Source organism: Gobio gobio, assembly GCF_949357685.1.
Source record: "Gobio gobio genome assembly, chromosome: 20".
NCBI classification, from domain to species: domain Eukaryota; kingdom Metazoa; phylum Chordata; class Actinopteri; order Cypriniformes; family Gobionidae; genus Gobio; species Gobio gobio.
Genome location: NC_137113.1, coordinates 14,522,137 through 14,545,657, shown reverse-complemented (window position 1 = coordinate 14,545,657; position 23,521 = coordinate 14,522,137). Strand labels below are relative to the sequence as shown.

The 23,521-nt window shown below is 40.4% G+C and overlaps 3 protein-coding genes across 3 annotated transcripts; 1 reads left to right on the top strand and 2 right to left on the bottom strand.

Moving 5' to 3' along the window:
- The first annotated feature begins 78 nt into the window (after positions 1-78).
- Positions 79-10,510, top strand: timm23a (translocase of inner mitochondrial membrane 23 homolog a (yeast)). Its single transcript, XM_079801271.1, has 7 exons — positions 79-670; positions 800-858; positions 2,000-2,093; positions 2,177-2,261; positions 4,523-4,581; positions 5,520-5,630; positions 10,004-10,510. The coding sequence occupies exons 1-7, from the start codon at positions 565-567 to the stop codon at positions 10,114-10,116; spliced, it is 627 nt and encodes a 208-aa protein (XP_079657397.1). The 5' UTR covers positions 79-564; the 3' UTR covers positions 10,117-10,510.
- LOC307116834 (elastase-1) lies at positions 10,506-14,217 on the bottom strand. The gene is made up of 6 exons (XM_079801268.1): positions 13,954-14,217; positions 13,587-13,696; positions 13,411-13,505; positions 13,006-13,286; positions 12,591-12,754; positions 10,506-11,788 (listed from the first exon to the last, which is right to left on the bottom strand). The coding sequence occupies exons 1-6, from the start codon at positions 14,072-14,074 to the stop codon at positions 11,609-11,611; spliced, it is 951 nt and encodes a 316-aa protein (XP_079657394.1). The 5' UTR covers positions 14,075-14,217; the 3' UTR covers positions 10,506-11,608.
- A 1,145-nt stretch (positions 14,218-15,362) lies between these two features.
- On the bottom strand, positions 15,363-21,842 carry LOC307116831 (uncharacterized protein). The gene is made up of 2 exons (XM_079801263.1): positions 21,723-21,842; positions 15,363-19,715 (listed from the first exon to the last, which is right to left on the bottom strand). Exon 2 carries the CDS (start codon positions 19,703-19,705, stop codon positions 18,299-18,301), a length of 1,407 nt encoding a protein of 468 aa, XP_079657389.1. The 5' UTR covers positions 19,706-19,715; positions 21,723-21,842; the 3' UTR covers positions 15,363-18,298.
- Positions 21,843-23,521: the final 1,679 nt, after the last annotated feature.

Below are 23,521 nucleotides of genomic sequence, written 5' to 3'. Positions count from 1 at the left end.
GGTGGCGGTAATGCACGTATTTGTTTGCGATCCGCCGTAAAATAATAATAATAAGAAGAAGAAGAACAAAACACGGGTGGTCGCAAAATGTCGTGCAGTCAAACTGGTAACATTAAATTCACTGACAGGTCTCTTGTCTCTCAAACACAACTAGCCCCATGACTTTTCAAGTTGATATTACATACGGTACTTAAGCAAACTAAAATGTATTTAATGTTAATGTTATACTTGCATACATTACTGTTTTGTTGGAATCTTCGAGCTTTTTTACAGTCTATGGATCAATCACACGAGTAATTTTACGGCAGTGTTACGTCGGCAGTGTCCTTTCACTTTACGGCAGGGCAGCATGTGGAGGTCAGAGAAACTCTCTAGCCATCCAACATCAACACTTGACAACAATTTAGCACAGTGACATCTATGTGGGATTTTAAATAGATGTTATACAACACTGTTGGTAAAGAAAATCGTTTGTTGTCGCTAGCGGTCATCAATTTTATCGGTCGGTAAAGAAGAAGTCTGATCATCCATCCAGACGGGTTTCTCTGTATCATCTCTAAAGAAATGGATAATAACACGCCGGAATCGGGAGGATTTAAAGGGGGACTCGGGAGCCTTTTCGGTGGAGGAACCCCTGAGTATTCAAATACTGAGCTCGCAGGAGTACCATGTAAGTTACGTGATAAGTGTCTAAGCTTTGTCAAGTGTATCAATCCTATTCACTTTGAGGTCAAATGAGTTGCTGTGAGAATCTATATATTTATGATAATGTATTCTGAGTGTTATCTGTCATTCTCAGTGACTGGTATGAGTCCTCTCTCGCCGTACCTCAATGTTGACCCTCGTTACCTCATACAGGTGAGTTTCTATATGACCACAGCTACATTTCAGGTTTATATAAAGGTTGGTAGAAATGATTGTGTTATGAATTTGAGAAGTCTAGCTCATTATAATCTTAATGGACGGAATTAAGGGGTCAAAATGGAAACCTATTGTAGACTGTTTAATGGTAAATAAAGAAGCAAATCAGTTATTAAACCCCAAACAGTTCATTAAACCGCAATGGAGAGTTGTAGCATACAAAATCATCTCAGAACACTGTTTTGGCCAAAAGAAGTTGTGATTGATAAATTGCATATATTTATTGTAAGACCTGGTGCAAGGCCGTAACCATGTCTAAAAGGTTTTTCTATTTAAAGAAATTCAATACTCGAAGGATTAAAAGAGATTTAAGGGAATAAAGAAGAAATTCTAGGTCTAATTATAGTCTATTTAGTTAAAAATGTAAAGTAATCCATTTAAACTATTTGCTAATAAAATTTCATGTAATAATATGCACACATTCACTCTTGTTAGCATGTCTAATATGTCAAAAGTGTAAAACGTTTCTTGTTTCGTCACATTCAATTACGAGTGACCATTGAAATGATTGCATATTTTCAATTCAAAATGGTGAAATTACAAAGTTGAGTAGTTTGCATCACTCTATGTTACTGTGGGTCATTTAACATATTATCCATCATAAAACAGTTGTCAAATATTAAATGTTTAGCTACTTATATCTTCCCACGTGCGCACTCTTTCACTGTAAAAACTAAAAGCATTGCTTTGGAATTCAAATCTGTGAACATTAAACCCCACCTTCTTTGATCTGATTGGCCATCATTTTAACATTGACGAGTTTTTAAACTGTCCTGCCATCCTAACAACAAACAGTGCGGTGCGTAATGGAGAGCAGCATTAATAATTATCAAATATTGTGGGGTACAATTTGGCAATTTCCAATTATTGGGGGGACTTGTCCCTCTCAAAGCCTATACTGATAATGGCCCTGACCTGATGTGATTTCCTGAGAGTGTAGTTTTACCCTTCTATTAAAATCTGCCTTCATTAGTTGACCCATGCCCTTATGAATGCTAGTATGGTTGTATTGTGTATGATATTGGAATTATAGTAATACACAAAACCTTACAATTAAGATGCTTTTATGGTGCCTTAGGACACAGATGAGTTTATTTTGCCAACTGGGGCAAATAAAACGCGTGGTCGCTTTGAGCTGGCCTTCTTCACCATCGGGGGATGCTGTATAACAGGTGAGGCCTGTCTCTTTGCAGTCTTTGATCAATCTTATGTCTTTAATCTTCACCCTTTTTAACTGTTGCTTATTACTTTGAAGGTGCTGCTTTTGGGACAGTTAATGGTCTCCGTATGGGCCTGATGGAAACTAGAGACATGCCATGGTCCAAACCCCGAAACGTACAGTAAGTGTCTGTTCTTTTTTAAATGCTTTGATTGAAAATTAATATTATTTAAGTTACTTTATAGAAAATGCGAGATGGTCCTCACTGCAGAACACGAGATCCAGGGGGTGGGGCTGGATCTGGATCACACTTTATATACTTTGCTATATTACTCCAACAATGGAGCCGCGAACGTCACATACTTTTGAAAATCCAACATTTATTGATCCTGATAAGCGCTCATTGTCACAGTTGTAAATACGACAGCATTCTTCTTACACGAGGGAGTTTGGTGTCACAGCATTTGTTTCCAGGCTGACCGTTAAAGAACACAACACACGTCTCCTGGACATCGTGTAGAATTCAACCAACCAGATGACGAATTCTAAAATCCTGAAGCGTTTCCAGTTAAGTGTGCCATATGCATCAGACGTTCAGCCAACGGTCTGTCTGAGGCTGAGACTACACCTACCCCCAAACCTAAACCTATTCCAACTCCACCCCCTGGATCTGGATCCGGATCCAACCTCGCCCCCTGGATCTAGTGTTCTGCAGCTATTGGAAAATACACCTTTTTAAACATTCCACGAAGCAGACTGTGCAATGGCTGATATGATGGCGCTTAAATATGAAAAATAGGATGTTATAAGAAATATGCTGCAATGCAGTGAACATGTATTTGTAGTGATGCACAGAAAAAAAGGATTTATTTTGTTCACTCATGTGGATAAGTTACAATTTCACCATCACGAATATTAACAAATTGTTCTGAAATATCGAGAGGCAGGTCATTGCCAAAAAACTTTACGGTTTATCACCTGTAAACGATGACACCCTGAACAGCATGTCCAGTTCAATTACCCAAATTGAATTACCAAAATGTTTGTTTTTTTTCTTTAAAGCTACACTGTGTGATATTTTCCCCCATCTAGTGGTGAACTTGTATATGACCATCCAGTGAATTTTAGTTTCTGTTCTGTTCAATTCCGATTTCGTTTTAACTCCTACGGTGGCCGATTTAGTCCAAGATTAATATGGCTTCCAGTTCGACCTCGTCCACATTCGACACGGTGCCTGTGGGATATTCTGTGCGCAGTGGGATGGTTGGAACTCAACTGGCCTAATTATTCGGCTAGAAAGAACTGCAGCTAATCCAGAGTGAACTTTGATGATAGTAATGTTTATTCAGTCATCCAATTGCAAGGCATAAACAGGTTTGCATGGATATGTACATAAATGTGGTTTCTGTGAGAGAACAAATTAGGATGGTAAATATACATGATAATGACATGACAGAATATACAAAGTTAAGAACTGTATAACTATACTTATAAGTTACATTTGTATAATGTAACCGTAAACCAGAGCTTATTGTACCACATATAGGCGCTAAATGCAGCTGCATTAAAAGGAGCGGAGCTGCCGCTGCTAACAAGCGGTGTCCGGTTACAAAAGTGTGTGCGCAGGTTTAGCTCTGTATAACAAGTGTTAATATGCCGATCAGACCTGATACATATTTCCATCAACATACATTACAAGCAAATATTTTCTATAAACGAATAAACATTGTTAATAACTGAATGATTATTCAAATAGGTGAGCATTACGCTATTGTATGTTGACACAAAAATACTTCTGAGGTAACATCAACTGAATTACATGATGACACACTCTGAAACACATCCACAATGACAATAACTATTATTACTTACGGAGTTATTAACGCACAGAAATACCACACAAGGAAAAACAGACTTTTGAGGAATAAACAAGCCAGGAAAACTCCGTATAACTCTGTTACTGGAGCTGCTGAGATGAAAACTCTCTGCGCATGCACCAGACAAGTCTGAACAAGTTGACGCGCACAGTGTTAAAACCGGTTAAAACGCCAAAGGCGAAGCTTGAATTTACGGGTATGTCCCTCTTTGGCTAATGTACTTTCAAGATGGAGGGGCAACATGGCGACCACCGTTAGATCCCATTACCTTATGTATTTTCAATGGCATATTATAAACTTACGAGAATACTTTATTACTTGAAAGAAGTAAATATACATTAATGAGCACATATATTTTTGAAAGAACTAAGTGTTTTTAGCTAAGAATAGACTAAAAAAGTTACACAGTGTAGCTTTAATTTCAGTTTTTGGTTCAATGACAACTTTAATGATTTGGTGTTTCTGTAAAAAAAAAAAAAAAATTCAACATTCACTAAAACTTTGCCCATTGTTTATTCCCCATATAATTCTATTGTAATATTGACCTTTGTAATGTTTTTTTCAGGATTTTGAACATGGTTACACGACAAGGGGCATCATGGGCCAACACACTAGGAACTGTTGGTAAGAAATGCATTGAATTCAATAAAAGAATTTCACAACCTTTTTTGGAATTAGTTAGAGGCCCTGTTTACACCTGGTCACTTCATGCGTTTTCTGATCGGATAGCTATCCGATCGTGAATAGACCAGGTGTAAATGCACTCTGAAACGCTTTCAAGACGGATTTCAATCTGATCACTCAAACTACTTCAGGAGGTGGTTTGAGACATATTCCAAATGAAACTGGACAACTGTAAATGCATCTGGTTGTTTAAACCACATGTACATTTTACATGTGTTTCACAAAAATAAAGTGTTATAAAAAGAGCGCGTTATAGCCAGATATGATAGCGTTGCAACATGCATCTCAGCAGACGAGTAGTTAAGCATCTCTTCAGCAAGCCAACACGCAAACTGCCACAAATGAAACTGAAAGCAAGTTTAACTCATAAGCTGTCATGGCAATGTGGATTGATGTAATTGGCAGACGTGGTGCTGCAAATTTAAATTAGTACCAATCAATCAATAGCAACAGAATAGCATCACTTCACTAAACAGCCTTTAAATGACAGGAGGCATTGTGCACATCAAAAACAGGCAAAGCAGCAAATTAATATTATTTAACATCCTAGCTTTTTACAGAAAATATTCAGATGTAACCCCCTTTGTAATCATTAACATTTTCATAAGTAACTGTAATTTAACTACACAATTTTTCACAGTAACTGTAACTGATTACAGTTACATTTATTTTGTAATTAAATTATGTAACTAGTTACTCCCCAACACTGCTGATGATAAACAAAATGAAGCTCATATCTGTTGCTTTCGTTGACATGAACGTTGACATTTTAACAAATGAGATGGCTATCCGATCAGTAAAATCACATGAAGTGACCAGGTGTGAACAGACCCAAAGAGACATGCATAAAACAATGCTGTTTTCTCTTTTCTCAACAGCTCTCTTGTATAGTGTGTTTGGTGTGGCCATTGAGAAGGCCAGAGGTGCAGAGGATGACCTCAACACAGTGGCAGCTGGAACGTTAACAGGGATGCTTTTTAAATCCACAGGTGAGGAAAAGCCACATTGACTTAAAGGGATAGTTCACCAAAAAGTGAATCCTAGGTGTATATGACATATGTATATTACAATCGGATTTATATTAATATCAAAAAAGTGCATCCATCCATTATAAAAGTAATCTACACGGCTCCGGGGTTAATAAAGGCCTTCTGAAGCGAACCGATGGGTTTGTGTAAGAAAATATCCATATTTCTCTCGTTATAAAGTAAAATACCTAGCTTCCGGCAGACCGCCTTCCATATTCAACTTACGAAGAGAGTGTAACGCCTCTCGCAGTTCAAAATGCTTACGCTACGTCCGACGTCATAATTATGCCAGTGGCGCTTTTTACGGAAGGGGGTCCGCCGGGAGCTAGATATTTTATAACGTGTTACATATGGATATTTTTCTTACAAAAAACCATTGATTCACTTCTGAAGGCCTTAATTAACCCCCGGAGCCGTGTGGAGTACTTTTATAACGGATGGATGCACTTTTTTGGGCTTCAAATTTTGGGCAGCCATTCACTGCCATTATAATGTTTGGATTAGCCAATGTAATAATTTCACTTTTGGGCCCAAACAAGGGACGCCAATTATGTAGTGATTTTACCTTCGTCCATCCTAGGACGTCAAGTAAGGTAGTGATAGGTACTCATAGGTCTCATAGGTACTTATAGGTCACCGCTGACGTTGTGATTTTTGGATCACACGTCACTTAAGGTGTGGTTATGAGTACATCAGATGACCACCTTCCCCCTCTCTTAGTTTGGGACACTAGTCAAGGTCTTTTACCTTGGCTCTTTGAGAACACTCCAAACAGGAGGCGGTTCAATCATTTTAGATTGAATGTAAAGTGGGGAGAGTTGGTCAGCTGATTTATCTGAAAGATTGGTGAGATTTCTAACTTGTAGAGCCTTTTCTGTATTATCAGCACAAGTAAGACACAATTGTAATAAAATAGATTTTATTAACAAAAGATAAACAAGAATAACTAACACAGCTACTAAATTAATACAATGAATGATAAAGGAATAAAGTGCATAAGATACATAAAATACATGTAATTAAGTTGAGTGTGGCTATAGAAGTGTTGCGTTATCTTATGGAAAGATAAACTGTTGTTTCTCTGAAACTAAGGTGGAGAACCTTATTATGCATCAAACAAATAAACGAAAGATTATTTGTTATTAACTAGCATCAGTTAAATTACCTCTAATGTAAATTAGAAAATCATATACTGATAATATACAACAATGCCATGGTTTCTGGAAAGAGGTTTGGTTAAGTGATATTTACGTTCCACGTGGTTGAGTAAGCAGTCCGATGGAGGTGACTTCTTCCACTGGTTGTGCTGGGCGACAATGCAATGGGAAAGGAGCTGGAATCCGTTTCAACAGTCTTGAACACGAAGATCTGTGGGATGCTGATCTCCTGGAGCACCAAAGGGTCCTAAAATCTGGAACAGGCAGATGGGGCCCTGAAGTAGGTGCAGGAGGTACTTAATCTGGAACACGCAGACGAAGGAACCTCAAAGTGAAGGTTTACTCTCCTGAGCTTAACCTTGTTGCAAATGTCTCTGTGTGTCTTCTGACTCTGTGGGTCAGACACTCGACTTGGTCAATCCGCTTTGGTCTCTCTGGCATGGAGACTCGGGACGTACTGTAGTCTCGCTAGACTAAAACTCTGAATGTAGTGGTTGTTAATGTCTCTTTCCTCACAGGCTGGAGGCATAGAACGTGGTCGTATCTGTTGCTGCCTCACAAGCAGTAGACTCAGATCCTCAGATCTTTTGTTGTCTCTCTGGATTAACCAGAGGCTCAGAACTTGGTTGCTCTGTCACAGTCTCATCCTCGCCGGACAGACTCAGAACTTGGAGAACTGTTTGTCTCTCTCCAGGAGAAACTCAGAACTTGGTGAACTGTTTGTCTCTCTTGAAGGGAGACTCAGAACTTGTTGCTCTGTCACAATCTCTCTCAAACTCAGAACAAGGTGTGTCAGTTGAAAGGGTACCTTTATCCTTTTCCGAATAGGAGGAGATTGCAATTTGGCGCTTCTCCATTCCAGTGTTGCGATTGGCTGCTGGCATCAGAGGGGGCTTACCGTGTGGCCCACCCTCCTTTCTCCTGTGGAACTAATTTGCATACTGTACACAGTTAGAAGTCTTTAAAGTGTCTTTAAAGTTTACCAATGCATTTCTCACTTTCCAAACCACCATCAGAATACCCGTGGCAATATTCTAAACAAATAGAAACCAAACATGATGGAAAAAGATTGAACTGTCCATTCATTGATTTGTTCATTAACAGCTGATTCTGTGTAAGATGTTGCAAATTACAAATAGTTGTCACTTAGAATACTTATTTCTCTGAATAAGTATGAAATGGATGTGTGTACTTTACATCAGTCTTAAGTTTTCCAAACATAGTTATGAATGGATTTGGATGTGGTCTTTCTTTCACCCAATACTGCTAAGGTCCTGTGGAATTTTTATGGCAGTCATAGACCAGGGGCCTCATTTATAAAACTTTGCGTAGGATTTGCGTCAGAAGTGGCGTACGGATGAAACATAGGACGTGCGTACGCACAGAAATATTCGGATTTATAAAACCGTGCGCACGCACATCCTACGCAGTTTTCCCTTAATAAATCACAATCAATTCTAAATGTAGCGCAGCTTTTGCGGCTTCATGTCACGCCCATAGTTGCCCATAAATAGTCCGTGAAACACCCACAAATTAATATTCATCGATTGCGAAATCATGGCAAATACAGAGAGGAAATTAAAAAAACGTAACTTCACTCAATGTGAAGTAGAAATTATCGTTGGCGAGGTGGAAAAGAGGAGAAAAATATTTTTTGGAGGGCACAGTGTGGCCATTACTAATGCCAAAAAGGCACTTGAAGTGCAAAAGGTTGCAGACGCCGTAAATGCTGTAGCCTCACAACCTCGGACCGTGGCCGAAAAAAAAAGAAATGGTCGGACATCAAAGTCGAGGCAATAAAGCGTCTAGCGCTGCATCGCCAGAGTGTGTCTGCCACGGGTGGAGGAGAGGAAACACCGGAGCTGAGCCCTCTTGATGAGAGACTGGCGGCAATTATTGGGGAATCCCTATTAATCCCTATCCCTATTATCTACGTGGAAATGGGAAATAGTTCAGTGCAAATGTAATTTCTTGCAGCTTTCTGAATGGTTGAGACATACGTCAGTTATTTTATCGAAAATAAAACAAACTAAAGGCATTTGCATGAATACCATGATTCCGTAGCTGATGAAGAAATTTTTACTATGAAAACAACTTTCCCCAGTGGACCATTAATACATCTATCTATCTATTTATCTATTTATCTATCTCCCTAATTATCTATCTATCTGTCTATCTAATTGCATCTATATCTGCTCCGCCAGACGGACACATTGACGAGAATATCAGTTTTGTACATTATTTCGTTCTGTTTACCATATTATATATGAGGATGAATTGCATAACATGTCAATATTTTTGCAGAACATTTAACTTTTTTTTTTTTTTGCATTTCTGTTGTAATTTTCGTTTGATTTTGTTTGTTTTACACTGCAGATCGATCAAACGGGTGTTCGTGTAGGCTGTTAATTGTAATACTTGTTTTGTGAAGTCTTCAAGTTATTTATGAGAGGCATAGCCTATTGCCATTTCTTTTACACAACGGTCTACAGTTTCACACACTTTCACGTGTTTCTTCCATCTGCCGACGGTGTCGCCATTTCTCATTTCATCCGTTTTTGTGCGTACGCCTGGGTCAGAGCTTGCGTGAAGGACCGCACATTTTCCCGTCAAGTTTGCTTTTTATAAATACCAATTATTGCATAGAGAGCGGCGTACGCCTTCTTTTGTGCGTACGCAACGTTTATAAATGAGGCCCCAGGACACTAGGGATTTGGGTGAAGGGCAGAAACTACATGTGGATCAATTATATGTCTTGTCCTTCCTGGGCTTGGTACAAGAGGTGGTCTTTTTGGCCTCTAAGAGGTGTCTGGCTGTTGTCCAAGCATCTTTATCTGATGGCGTTGGACAGTTTGTTTGTGTCAGTCTACCAAGATCCTATCAAAATGTAGCAAACCTTTGTCCACTGTTATGGACAACAGAGAGTGGCCAGGCCATAAACTGGGCCCTGGAATGTGCTGTGCACTACACCAGGATATTTATTAATATAACTCAGATTGTATTCATCTGAAAGTAGAATGTCATATACACCTAGGATGGCTTGGGGTGAGTAAATCGTGGGGTAATTTTCATTTTTGGGTGAATTATCCCTTTAAGTGCTAAATATTGTGGAAGTTTAATCTATTGAACATCATATTTGCTATATTAATTAATTACATACATATTTATTGTGTTCAGGTGGACTCAAAGGAGTTGCCAGAGGAGGTCTCGTGGGTTTAGCCATGTCAGGGCTGTATGCTCTTTACAACAACTGGGATAACCTGAAGGGGAAATCGCCTTCACATTACTGAGGAGGACTGAGAGCTCAAACCATGGACTTATTTTGACTCTGAGCCCATTCTTAATCTTTTTCACCCCTTTTTGGAGATGCTTTGTTTTTTGTTAAAGAAACCCATGGACCACCACATGTGCACAGACTTCTTCAGAGTTCTATTAGGTGTAATATTTAAACGGAAGAGCCAGACTGTCTCCAGCTGTGTGGACTATGTAGCTGTGAATCTGCTGGGGACATCTCAGTCGTACAGTTGTTCAAGTTCATGTCTTTGCTATAAGTTGCAGTTTGAGGAACTCTGTGTATCCTTTAATGATGTGGTTTCATCTGTTCTCATTGTGAATTGATGCACTTTATCAGTGCTGACTAAACTTCCTCTGCAACCATCTAAAATAAAATGCTAGTTTCCACTGTTTGAGGTTCTTTATTTGTATTTTAGTGGTATTCAAATTTGTAAGTTGTATAATACAATAATTGAATGAATGTATTCATTTATTTGAGTAATACTACATCCTGTAGTCACAAAATATAAAAAATAAAATAATTCAAATTTAGTACATCATGTTATTTGTAATGTACTAAAATGTTTTTCATAGAAATGAACAAATAGGGGTCTTGTTTAACAAATGGTTTATTTGTAAGCAGGTCAACTTTTATTTCTACAGTCAATATGTAGAGAACAGAGGAATGATAATTATAATATTACAGAATGAATATCCCTCATTATGTCCTTATATGTTATAGTATTCACACATATAATAATCATTCTGGTTGAGAAATCGTCTTTTTACTCTAACAGTATTGTTACACTAACTCACTCTCCCTGTAGCTTGAATAATTATGATTAAATGATGCAATAATTAAAGCTCCTTCTTAAAATAATGATTATAAAGAAATGTATGAAAATTATCCGCATAAATTCCTTGTAGCGGCTTAAAGTGTAAAGTATAAATATCCATCCTGTGTGGAATTTACCTAGCCTGTTTGGTGAAAAGCACTGGAGTAGACTTTATCAAAGGGACACCGTCTCCCCAACAGGTGACGTTTTCGATCACTTCTTGACGTTGACCGTCAAAGCACCTTAGAGACTGAGTACCGGACTGCCCTAGAGAGGACAAATGTACATGCCATGCCTTACAGAAAAAAACAAGGCCAACTGAACTGAGTGTAATGTAGGATAGCCAGGACTTGTTTTACAGAAAGTGTTGCTTGGCTTGCTGAACACAATGTGGAGATCAATGTGATTTAGCTGAAAGCAGTTCAAACTTTGCCGTACTATAGCGAAGCCCAGGAGAATCTCACATGCATAGCGGTGAAACGACCCACAAACCAGTGCAAACTACCCTAACTTGGTGGCTGGTGGTTGTGATGATGCACACCAGCTCTAGGACCACAAATGGATAAGCAGGTCCATGGGCTAGACCCAGACCGGGACATGGCACTAAATCAGTTGCTATCACAACTCTTCCTGTGCCTGTAAATGTGAGCAAGGAATTCTTGGAAGTGGCAGTTTAGTGCAAGAAGAAGTCCCTGATGCGTGTAGCCTCTATCCATGGGATGTAGGCTGCGGTGCGAGTGAAGACGCTGGGCTTGTTCTCCACGGTGCATCCAATAGGACCGAAGCTCACAATGCCGCGGACCTCCCATCGGTCACGCCCCACCTGACACAGCAGAGGGCCACCAGAGTCACCCTTTAGGAAGAAAAGCCACAGAGAAGGTATAATAATATGTTTAATTTATATAGCGCCTTTTTCCAGGCTCAAGGACGCTTTACAGGCATGTAAGACATGGCAATAAATAGTAGTGGCCCTAGAACAGAGCCCTGGGGAACACCTTGACTGAGTAAGGCAGTGCAAGATTTATGTTTATGCATAGCAATGTAGTATTGTCTATCAGTGAGATAGGAAGAGAACCAGGATAGTGCAGCACCTGAGACACCAATGTCTGAAAGGCGGGAGAGTAATATCTTGTGACAAACAGTATCAAATGCTGAGCTGAGGTCGAGTAGAAAGAGAATGGAGAGATTGCCTGAGTCACCAGAAAGCAACAGATCATATACAACCTTAACCAAAGCAGTTTCAGTGCTGTGATGTGAGCTAAAACCCAATTGAAATTAATCAAACTGATCGCGGAGAGATAGAAAGGACTGTAACTGATTGGCAACAACTTTTTCCAAGATTTTTGAAATAAATGGTAAATTTGAGTTTGGGCGATAGTTGGAGAAATCTGCTGGTTCCAGATTTGTTTTTTAAGAACAGGAGTTACAGCAGCAGATTTCAGTGAAATAGGTACTGTGGCAGAGATAAAGGACACATTGACTAAGTGCGAGATATGGCCAGAAATGACAGAAGAACAATGTTTCAGAAGGTGTGTGGGTGCACAATCTAACTGGCATGAGGAAGCATTCAAGTTCTGTATGATTTCAGCAATTAAGGTATGAATAGAGTTGAAAATAGGGCACCATGATACATTTTCTCATAAAAGTTTTCTCACCTGGCATGCGGCTGGGGTCCCCTCTGTATCTCGGAACCCAGCACAAATCATGGAGTCTCGCACGCGGTCACCCCAGAACTTCTTCTGCCGGCAGGTCTTGTAGTCGATGACTGGGAGCCGAGCCTGATTCAGTGCCTCGGCAAGTGACACGTTTTCTTTCCCGCCTAAGAAGAGATGCCAAACCCATGTTCTGGATAAGTGGATCACCTCCCTTCGTAAACTCAGTGATATCAACAAAACATTAAGAGTTTGCCTCAGGGGCATAAAATGAACCAGTTTCTATGGTAGAAACTGCTGTGAGTGAGGGTGTTATTGTACACTCATACTTTATGAGCCACTGATGTCATAGATAAACCAGCCATCATATTTCAAGACTCAACTTTCTTAGCACAAAGGCTTATGATGCAGATTTTACCTCGTGTGTCTCCCCAGCCGGTCACCCAGCAGTAGTGCCCCGGTTTAAGGTTGATCTGCTTGCGCGGCAGGCAGGCATAGCGGATGAAGTTACTGGTCTGGATGTCCGTGCCAGCTTTAACCAATGCGATGTCATAGTCTAGCTCACTGTGGGCTGGATAACGGAAGTGCTCATGCCTGTAGATCCTCTTTACTGGGAAAACGCGCTCAGCAGTCTCTGATCTTTTCAGCTGATGCTTACCCAAAACGATACGCCAGCTACTAGCATCCTCTGCCTTTCCCCTGGGCAACGAGCACAAAGAGAGGGATACAAACTGTGATTGGTTGACTATGACATCTAAGCGGAAAAACGACTTGTCCTGCACAAAATTCGAGCAGCACCCTTAGAACTTATGCTTTGCCTTACTTCTGGAAGCAGTGAGCAGCAGTAAGAATCCAGTTCTTATGGATCAGAGTTCCTCCACACACATGAACATAATGTTTACTCCCTCTGGGACGAACCTATTAAAATAAATACAAGCATCAGCGAATTCCTTTTCTTGTTACACCTTGAGTAATGCCGTCATTTCAAGTGTAATTTACCTGCAGTGAGACCTGCCACGGCCAGGAGTGGGGTCTCGCTTCATTGCCCGACACGATACGCTCCACTGTGTTTGGTTTGAAATGAGCCAGGCCACAGTCCTGCGGCCAGTCTAAGGACAAAACAACACTCAAGTCAATGTCAGTTAAAGTACCATGCAGACGAGCAAACAAGCTACAGAGGATTTATGTGAAAGCAAATGAAAGGTGTTGTACCAGGAGAGGAAAGAAGGAAAGGAAATCCATATTTGGATCTTTGAGAAAGACATAGAAATAAGTGTAAATTCAGTTTTTTTACTTCTTCTCAAGATAGCACCACTTGAAATGCACTTGAAAGATGTCAGTGGTTTGCGTTGATTTCATTTCTCACCAAGGTGGAGGACTTTGTGCTGTTGAAGGCGACTGGGGTTGAATGCATGGGTGGAGGCTCTGTCCAGCGCCAGACCCAGAAGGATTAGCAACAGTGGAAGAAATTGGCTCCTTACTGCCATGATCTACAGTAAACTGTGTGTTGCGCTCTGGTGATTACCCATTTATACCATGCCTAGTGCAGAGGCCATCCTTTGTGCACTCCCTACCCCTGTCATTGGGACAAAGCACTTTCACAATACCCCTCCCAATCCTAGATTGTTCTGGTGGGGTAGCTGGGGGTTTTCAGAACAAGCTGGCCCCAGGGGATCATGGGAGTCCCATCAGCACTTTCAGCTACAGCCCATCACTTGCCACAGTGCAAAACAAATTTCCCAGAATAGATTGCCAGTAGCCTCCTTACAGTCACGCCATAGCTGTTTGGATGATAAGTGCTGGCCTTCATATGACCTTCCATAACCTTGCAGGATTCAAGTTTTACCTTGGTCAAGCCCTGACAAATAATTAACAAGATTATGACAGATCATCCATGTGTCATTTATATATTCATTTCATTAAAGATTAGCAGAACCTGTTCTTAGCATGCACTCATTTATCCAAAGTGACTTACAGCCCACTCATTACAGAACAAAAAATCCCCTTGGAGCAACCTGGTGTTAAGAGTCTTGCTCAAGGGCAAAATGGAGATTGTTTATAGCCTGAACTTTGAGGATATACAGTTTCAGCTGGACCTTAAACCACTACACCACTTTATTTTCATAGTAGATTTTACAATTAGTCTAACTTAGCTTATAGCTTTTGCTAAACGTATGAGTTCAAGATAGTACAGGATGGAAGATTTATACATTAGTAGTAGTGTGAACATGTTTCTCATGTTACCAGCAGAGGGCATACAAACCAGAATGGAGAGATAGAATAGGGCCTGTGAAACCTACTGAATTTCAAAGTTATTTGTTCAGGTGGAGCAGATTTTAAGACAAGAGATGCTGAGATGTTAATTACTATATGCATGAAACTATATTCAGGCTGAATGGAGCTTTATTATGCTTGTTTATGATGTGTCCCTGCTCACCTGTTGTATTTATTCCAAACTGTTAAATATGGCACAGCAAGGAAAAACAAAAAAACAAGGGATCACCTGCTCAGGGACTGGACAGTCAATACCAGGGAATGTGCCTGCTCATCCAATTGGTAAAAGTTACAATAAAAGAGCCATGGAAATGTCCAGGGCAATCTACTGGAAAACAGTTCACCAAGTTTAGGAGGACCTTCTGACATGTTCTCATTTCCCTCTCTTTGCCATGTTCTTCACAAACAAAGATAAATCCCATTGCCAGCAAGCCAATGAGAAATCTCCTTGTTTTAGGGCAAATTAATCAAAATAAAAGGCACAGAATTTTGTTTGCCAAACGTTTTATTGTTGCTCATACTTTAAGACATTCACTATTCTCAATATTAAAACACATGTGTGTAGTTTTTGCTGTAGAAAGCCTATATAAAGCTTGTTTTCATCATACTTTAAGGTGTTGATCCAGTAATATCTATATTATGTTAAATCACAATGCTCTGGTCCAAAAAAAGAAAGAAAAGACAAATAAGAAAACATTGCTTTGGCAAAGAAAAACAAAAGCAGTTTGTGTAGCACATACTGTTAATTTGGTCAGAGATTCTGGATATACATTTACTTACATACAATAAGGTCCATGCTATTTTAATTAACATAATCTAAATATTATTGACAGAGATTGCTCTTATTACAATCCCTAACTTTCACAAAATCATGACTGATTCTGTATATGCTAGTTGTGATATAGCCCATGTGATTATGATATACATAAAAACAGTCAAACTCTTACTGAATGTGAAATAAACCAATCAAACTTGAATATTTGAACATTATAAAGAACAAATGGTTTTATGATATTACATAACAAAACAAATATGATTTATGAAATGATGTGAAAATGGCCATAATTATCTTTGTTGTTGCACAGGTTCTGAATAGGACACAACCACAATATATTCTTTATTATTAAACTGTGACATGAAAATAGTGAAAAGTTTTTCAGGTCAAATTTTGGCACCAAATTTTAATTTTATGCATTTATTGAGATCATCCCTGAGCATAGAACTAGGACCGGGGCTTAGTTTCAGCTCATAGTGTACTGTAAAAGTTGACCTTGAGTCTATATTTACCAATCATCAGTAGGTCAGATAAGAACCTAGCTTTACACACCCCCAAACCTCATGAGCATTAAAGCTAGGGGCGATGTTTTTCACTTTTTGTTATACTGGTTGAAACTCTTCACATCCTGATAGCAATTAATAATAGAAGTGGTCTAAATGTTTAAAAAAATTACACATATCTTCTGTGGAAAGAAATGTTTGTCCAATCATTGCATTGGGTCCGAATGCAATGATAGAATGTCCTACCTGCCTGTTAACATATGTATTTCCATACCTGCACGCACCCTGCTCATGCAGACACCACATCATCAGCATGTTTCATGAGGCTATGCAGAGTTGTACACAGTCACCGAGCGCCACAAACAAACAGCAGCCACTTTTTACAGTTCCAAACTTATGCTGAATTCACGCCATAACTACCGTAATGAAGAGATAGCAACCGGTGATGTTCTACACAGAGCGGTTCACGTCCTCAGACTCTGATTTATGCATTTCTATGGCAACACTATCAACAACATAATGAATCTGCAGCAGTCAGTTGGTACAAGTTTGAGTTCTTTGAGTTGCTTACGTTCATTATTATTGTAATATGTGCTTTGAGACACAAGGTAATTTAACGCTGTCTCTCGTGACGCTTTGCAGACTCTGCTCTGGCTGTGCGTATTCATGTGTTTTGAAGGAGGCATGGCTTTGGAGACGCTCTGAAAGGGAGGGTGGGATCTTATGCTTTCAAAGCTAGCTTACTATTGCTAGCCTCTCTGAAATTGCCTACCCTACCTGTCATATTTTTACCACTGTGGATTGATTCTTGCCTTGAGCCCACTCTAACCCACCAGGCCAAACCATTACCAATCACCATTTACATCAAGACAAAAAAGAGAGAGAGAGATGAAATTCCTGCCACATGGTACTGGTGGCTTGTCTATTAGCCTACTACAAACGGTTTAACACCATGAATCTGTGAGATCAGAAAACAGAGATCTAAATCCATCTTGATCATAGACTATAGAACTAGCCTTCAGATCTTGCTCCAGGAAGCCCTTCAGGGTGTCCGAGAGCTCCATTAATTTTAATGTACCTCTAGCTAATGCTCATTAACCTGCTATTTGCTTTTCAAAATACAACAAATACAACAGACACATTTAGCCTTTATTTAGCGTTTTCAAAAATGCTAATACTCAGTGCTCACCAAAATCAGCATTTTGGTATTTTTGGCCAAAAAAAGGGCATCCAAAAGATACATTGAAGGTCAAGACAGGGACAAGGCCATGTGTGAAGGTAGGTGGAAACACGCCATTGTCTGTAAACTTAAATGGTAGCTCTATGCAACATTAGCTTCCAGTGTTTCTCTGAACATCACCACTTTACTGATCCAATAGTGGGGCTTTGATAGCAAAGCAGACAAGGCCTTGAAATATTTAGATATATTATTTGAAGGACAATTAGCTTTAGCTAGATGAATAGCTTTACCATGGGCCATTCATCCATTTCCACCTTGCAGCAAAAGTAGTACTGTTTCTATACCTTATACCCAGGGCTTGACATTAACTTTTTTACTCACCAGCCATTTTAATAGTATTTGATAATTTGGCAGCAGGTATATTAGGCGTTTTCTTTTTCAACTGTTTACATTCACTTAAAACATAACTGACTGTGTTTACGTGAATACTCACAAAGACCGGCATTTTGTGTGTATTTTGACTGTTTAAGCGAAAAAACGCTGCTTACAAAATCTGCGAGAATGAGTAAAACTATGCATAATACGTGCAATCCCACGCCGAAAGTCCTGTGCCACCAACAATATTCATCTGGAGCAAATGGAAAGAGTGAGTGAGGGGAGGCGGGTTTGTGTGTCAACTCGCTGTCAGAGAGATGAGAAAGTGATGATAAAAGCGCTATGATAAAAGTGATATGTACTTTTGACAACACTACATTTTACTTTCCAGATGCCTTTTTAAAAGACTACAATTGAATAAAGTATATATTATATATAAAATTCAATCCGCCAAAGTGGCTAGTGGGAGTGACTTTGTTAAATGCCACTGCTGAAATCCAAATGCATTTGGTGTATTGGCGGGTGTTAATGTCAAGCCCTGCTTGGGCACCAACCTAGGCACCAACACACTGATAAGGCCAGCTCTGACCCTGCACTAATCATTTTAGTCTCCCACAGTATTGGGGTTAGAGCAGCATGCAGAACTGCGCAGTGTTTTTATAATGCCTTCACTCTTCTTCCGTCGCCTGGGCTGCAGTGCAAGGCTGCTGGCATTGTCCGTGGAGTCTTCTGTTTGATCAGCCACAGCCGCAGCTGCAGCGGCTGCAGTCTCTTTGATCTGAAGTTCCAGATGCTTTTGGATTGCCAGGCCAAGCTCTTCAGGGTCCACAGCTGCACCATACACCTCCCAGGTCATACCCTCAGCATCCCATTCCACCTCCTTCACAGGGGTCCTATGACACATGTGCTGCGTTGTCAAAAATGCGTCCGAGGTAGAATCCACTCTCAAACTAATTTCAGGAAACACGTGAGAAAGAGGAGAAACAAAGGAATCAGACATGGTCTGCACACCAACATCTCTGAGCTCATGGTCAGATGTCATGGTGGTGGCATCTTTGACTGTCCTGTTGAGACTAGTCAGACCTGTCCGGTCTAGTCTAAGGCAGGAGGAGTTCTGCCCCCTTAACTCGGATCCACAGCAATGGCCTGTACTCCGGCTGTCAAGTCTGGTCTCGCTGACAGATGAAACAAGTGGTGGAAAACCGAGCAAGCCTGAATGAAGCAGTGATCTTTGTCCTGCACAGGGGCTTCCTGCACAAGGTGGCCGTGATATCAAATGTCCAGGGCATGGAAGAACACTGCAAGCATTTCTCAAACAGGCAGGGTTCATCATGTGGCCAGAACAGGTAGATCTATGGCATGCAGTTAAATGATGGCTTTCACAGTTGCTCTGAGCATGGCCGTCTGTATTCGCTCCATGTGGTGTGAAGCTGTTGCTCAGACCTGAAGAACCCATTCTGCAAGCCACTCTGCAACAGCTGCATCCTGTCAGGTTCTCTGCAGGTCCACAACATCGACAACATCCCTCCCTGCAAACCAGGCCCTTTATCCTTGAATCTCTATTTGTGGATGGCGAGTGTGGCACACAATTCACACCACTATAGACCTGATTTTGCCCCAGGAATAGATCCTGCGTTGGAGTCCTTCTGGGCGAGTCCTCCATAACGCTCCAGGATCTTGCAGTTCCTCCATGCCAGATTACAGTCTCAGGGGTGCTGATGCCACTGCGCAAGCTTCCCTGTTCATGGTCACAAACGTTCACAGGGACTCCAGACGCTCCACCCAGACTGATAGGCCTTTGAGTGCATGTTGCACTGCTGACACTCTTGCGCAAATTCTGACGATACCATGCCAGCTCCATTCGTTGAGGAGGTCCACTCGCCATTTCTATCGAGCTTTTGGATAAAGAAATGGTTGGCAGCTCATGGTCCTCCACCGTTTCGGCGTCAAGAGATCCAAGGCTGATGCTTGGGAGGTAGATGTCAGATGTAGGTTGTTGTCCTTCCTCCATAGTGTAATATCTACTGGTAAAGAAAGACAGACATTAATAAGCTTAGTAGAGTATAATTAATATTAATCTTTTAAAACGTATTTATTTACACAATATATTGAACAGCTAGAAGTTTCTTAAGATGGAAGAGGCACACCAATTATTTCTCTCTTTAATTGTCTACTGGAAAATCCATTGAATTTCTGATTAATTGGCATGACCCTTAAACCTTTACGGTAGATAAAGCTTAGATTTCTTTTGTCCTTACTGCACATAGATTAAAGTGAATAGGACAGAGTGATGTCTAGGTATCTCTCCCTTGAGTGATTGACCAGATTACAGATGGATAAACCCAATTTAAGTCTTAAGATTATTAGCTACAACATGGGAATGCCAGCTTCTCTCAGAAGGACGTTAATCCGCATGGGGCTCCAGCACAGGTGGCCAATTCCACTCCACATGGCCCAAAAAGGAAAGGAGGTTGAACGTTGCAAACTGATCTAAACTTTATGGTATATTGGACCTCAAATCATTACTGTGAGAGTGTTTCTCATTTCTAGGAAGTCTTGAGAGCATGTGTGTCAGGCCTGTTCATGTTTACATCACACTCCAGCAGATTTTTTGGGAAGCACTTTTGGGTCTGTCACTCCCTACTGTCAGCACACACATACTGCTGAATCCAAACTACAACACACTCACACTCTAATCTGTGATGGTTATTCAAGGCACACATTAATTCAGAATTTAGTTATTCCTTGCTATTGAGGTGCCACTGTTTTAAAGCAACTTGCAGTAGACTAAGGGACTGGCATTTCAAAACTTTCAGGAGTAAACTCTGAAATAAACTTGCAACCTTTGTGTTATCTTCTTGGATACTTAATGATTAGGCCATCTGTGACTAGTTGAATCATACCATATAAATCTAACTTCCAAGGATGCCCACACAGAATCTGCATGCAGAACTCTGATTTCTGCAGAATTGGAACACACAACATTCACCAAGCTCTACAAATCTCTGATGCCTTGTGTTTTTTAAATGTTGCTGCGAATTTGACTACTTTCATACCAGTAAGTGTGTAGTAGAATTTTGCATGATCTATGTTCTCATAAAAAGGTGTTCTAGATCTAAAAGATCTAAAGCCCATGTGTGCTAAAGCCAGTGTTCATAATCTACATCAAATCCACAAATATTAATATATAACTCATAAAATAATAAAAAGTAGGCCTACACTTTTGTGTATCTGCAGGGTAGCACTATTGCTCAACAAGTGTTCTATACTTCAAACACATTTAATACTGTATTTACAGTTATTTAACACTATTTAATACTGATCATTAGTCGAATGTTTCAACTGCAACAGGCCGTTGCATAAACCACATAGATTGACCTAATTTGATACCGAAAAGTAAGACTGGTTGCTTACTGGTTGCCCCTTGACTAACGGTTAGTGGGTCATACTTGATCTTAAGACACTGTTTTAACATAATGGCTATTTTTACGCAACTAGCCACAGGGGGAAAACTAACCTGTATAACTGTGACTCTCATAATGACAGATGTTATCTCTCCTCACTTATCACGGGAAAACAAAATACTTATCTTCCCACTGCATCTAAAAATAACAGACAAGGTGTTCACCGTTAACCCTCTTCTTCCACCTCAACCCACAGGCTAACCTCCACCCATCCAGAAAACCATACATCCGTACTAGCTTTACACTGGGACACACTCTTACACACATGTAAATATAAACACTGAATGAACCTCTCATCTCATACAAGAAAATCAAACAAGGAAGATCTCACCTTTTGCTTTTACTAGCGAATATACATGGTCCAATCAAGGCCCTGTCATCCTTTGTCTTTTCTTCCTTGTCACCTTCACTCCCCTTTTTTAAAGCCTCATTTTACCATTCCTTTCACACAGAGCAGCACTTGCTTTATAAAGGCACAACTGCGGTTTCCCTCATGGCCACAGGTAAGTCAACAACCTCCCTCCACACATACACACACACATACACACACGCACATGTACATACCTCCCACTTCCTCCTCTTGTCTCCTTCCCCTCTATCCACGCAGCTCCCGCCTCCTTTACTTCTTTTCTCTCCTCCACTTGTGCGCTCTCGCTCCACTGTGAACAGGACAGAGTGGGTGTGCTGCTGGATTATCAGTTGTTGTCATCTGATTACACACCACACGCTCCCTCTCTGAGAGGAAATCCATGGTGGAGGGGGGAGGAGGTGCAAACACACACAGACAGAAATGGTGGGAAGCCAAGAAGCACTGTATGCCCAATGGAGGGGGGCACAATTGTGTGAAAGGGATGGGGTTTCGAGGAGGAACAGGTAGATTCTATTGAGTTGTTAGAAAAGGAAATCAGATGCTTCCGCATCAGTACAATAAAAACTCTTTCTATCTTTCTTACACATAATAACGTGTTCATTCTCACACACTCGTAGCTCCTGCCTCTTACAAACCCAGTCTCTCTCTTCCTGTTGCTATAGAAACAGCCATGCTCAAAAGGAGCCCGATGAATTTTCATCATGCCTTTTTTTAAGTTGTCATGGGAACAATGAAAACAGTCTCTTTGAAAGAAGGGCTTGTGCTGCTGGGAAACCATTATGATATATGTGACTCATCGTTCTGATTCACCTGTTCATATTCTTGTCACTGCAATCTCACAGATTACAAACCCCTAATTTAATGTTAGATTAGATAAAAAAAAAAAAAAATTGCCATCATTTACTCACCCTCATGTCATTTCAAACCTGCAAGACTTTTTTTTTTCTGCAGAACACAAAGGAGGAACACTGTAGCCCAAACAACACTGGATCCCACTGACTGACAAAAATATCTCTTTTTGTGCATGTGTGTGTTCCACAGAAGAAAGAAAGTCATACAGGTCTGAAATGACACAAAGGTAAGTCAAGTATGACAAAATATACATTTCCCTGTGAACTATCCATTTAAATCATTCAATATAGTTATTTCTTACAGAAATGTTGCATTACTTTAAGATACAATACAGTAGGCCTATATAGTATGCATGGTACATATTTTGCAGCTTGTTTAATTTTAATTTTAAGCTTTTTGTTTTGTTTTTTAACTTGAACATATTATCTTAACTTGGCCAGCAGCCATATCACCCTGTAGCCCAAGACTGGTTTCCCACTGAAGCTAAGCAGGGCTGAGCCTGGTCAGTACCTGGATGGGAGCCCTCCGGGGAAAACTAGGTAGCTGCTGGTAGAGGTGTTAGTGAGGCCAGCAGGGGGTGCTCAACCTGTGGTCTGTGTGGGTCCTTACACCCCAGTATAGTGATGGGGACACTATACTGTAACAAGCACCGTCCTTTGGATGAGACGTTAAACTGAGGTCCTGACTCGCTGTGGTCCTTCGATAAAAAGTAGGGGTGTAACCCCGGCATCATGGCCAAATTTGCCCATTGGCCCCTGTCCATCATGGCCTCTTAATCATCCCCATATATATATACGATTGGCTTTATCACTCTGTCTCCTCTCCACCAATGAGCTGGTGTGTGGTGGGCGTTCTGGCGCAATATGGCTGCCGTCGCATCATCCAGGTGGATGCTGCACATTAGTGATGGATGAGGAGATTCCCCCCTTCTATGTAAAGCGCTTTGAGTGCCTAGAAAAGCGCTATATAAATGTAACAAATTATTATTATTATTATAATTATTATTATTATTAACTTCATTGAGCAGTCTGGTTTTGCAAAATGAAAATTTAATAAAACCATCTGTTGTTACTTTAACACATTTTTGTTGACATAAACTGAAACTGGTCTGGGTTCCCAGCGTGCTTTGCATGGGACTAGA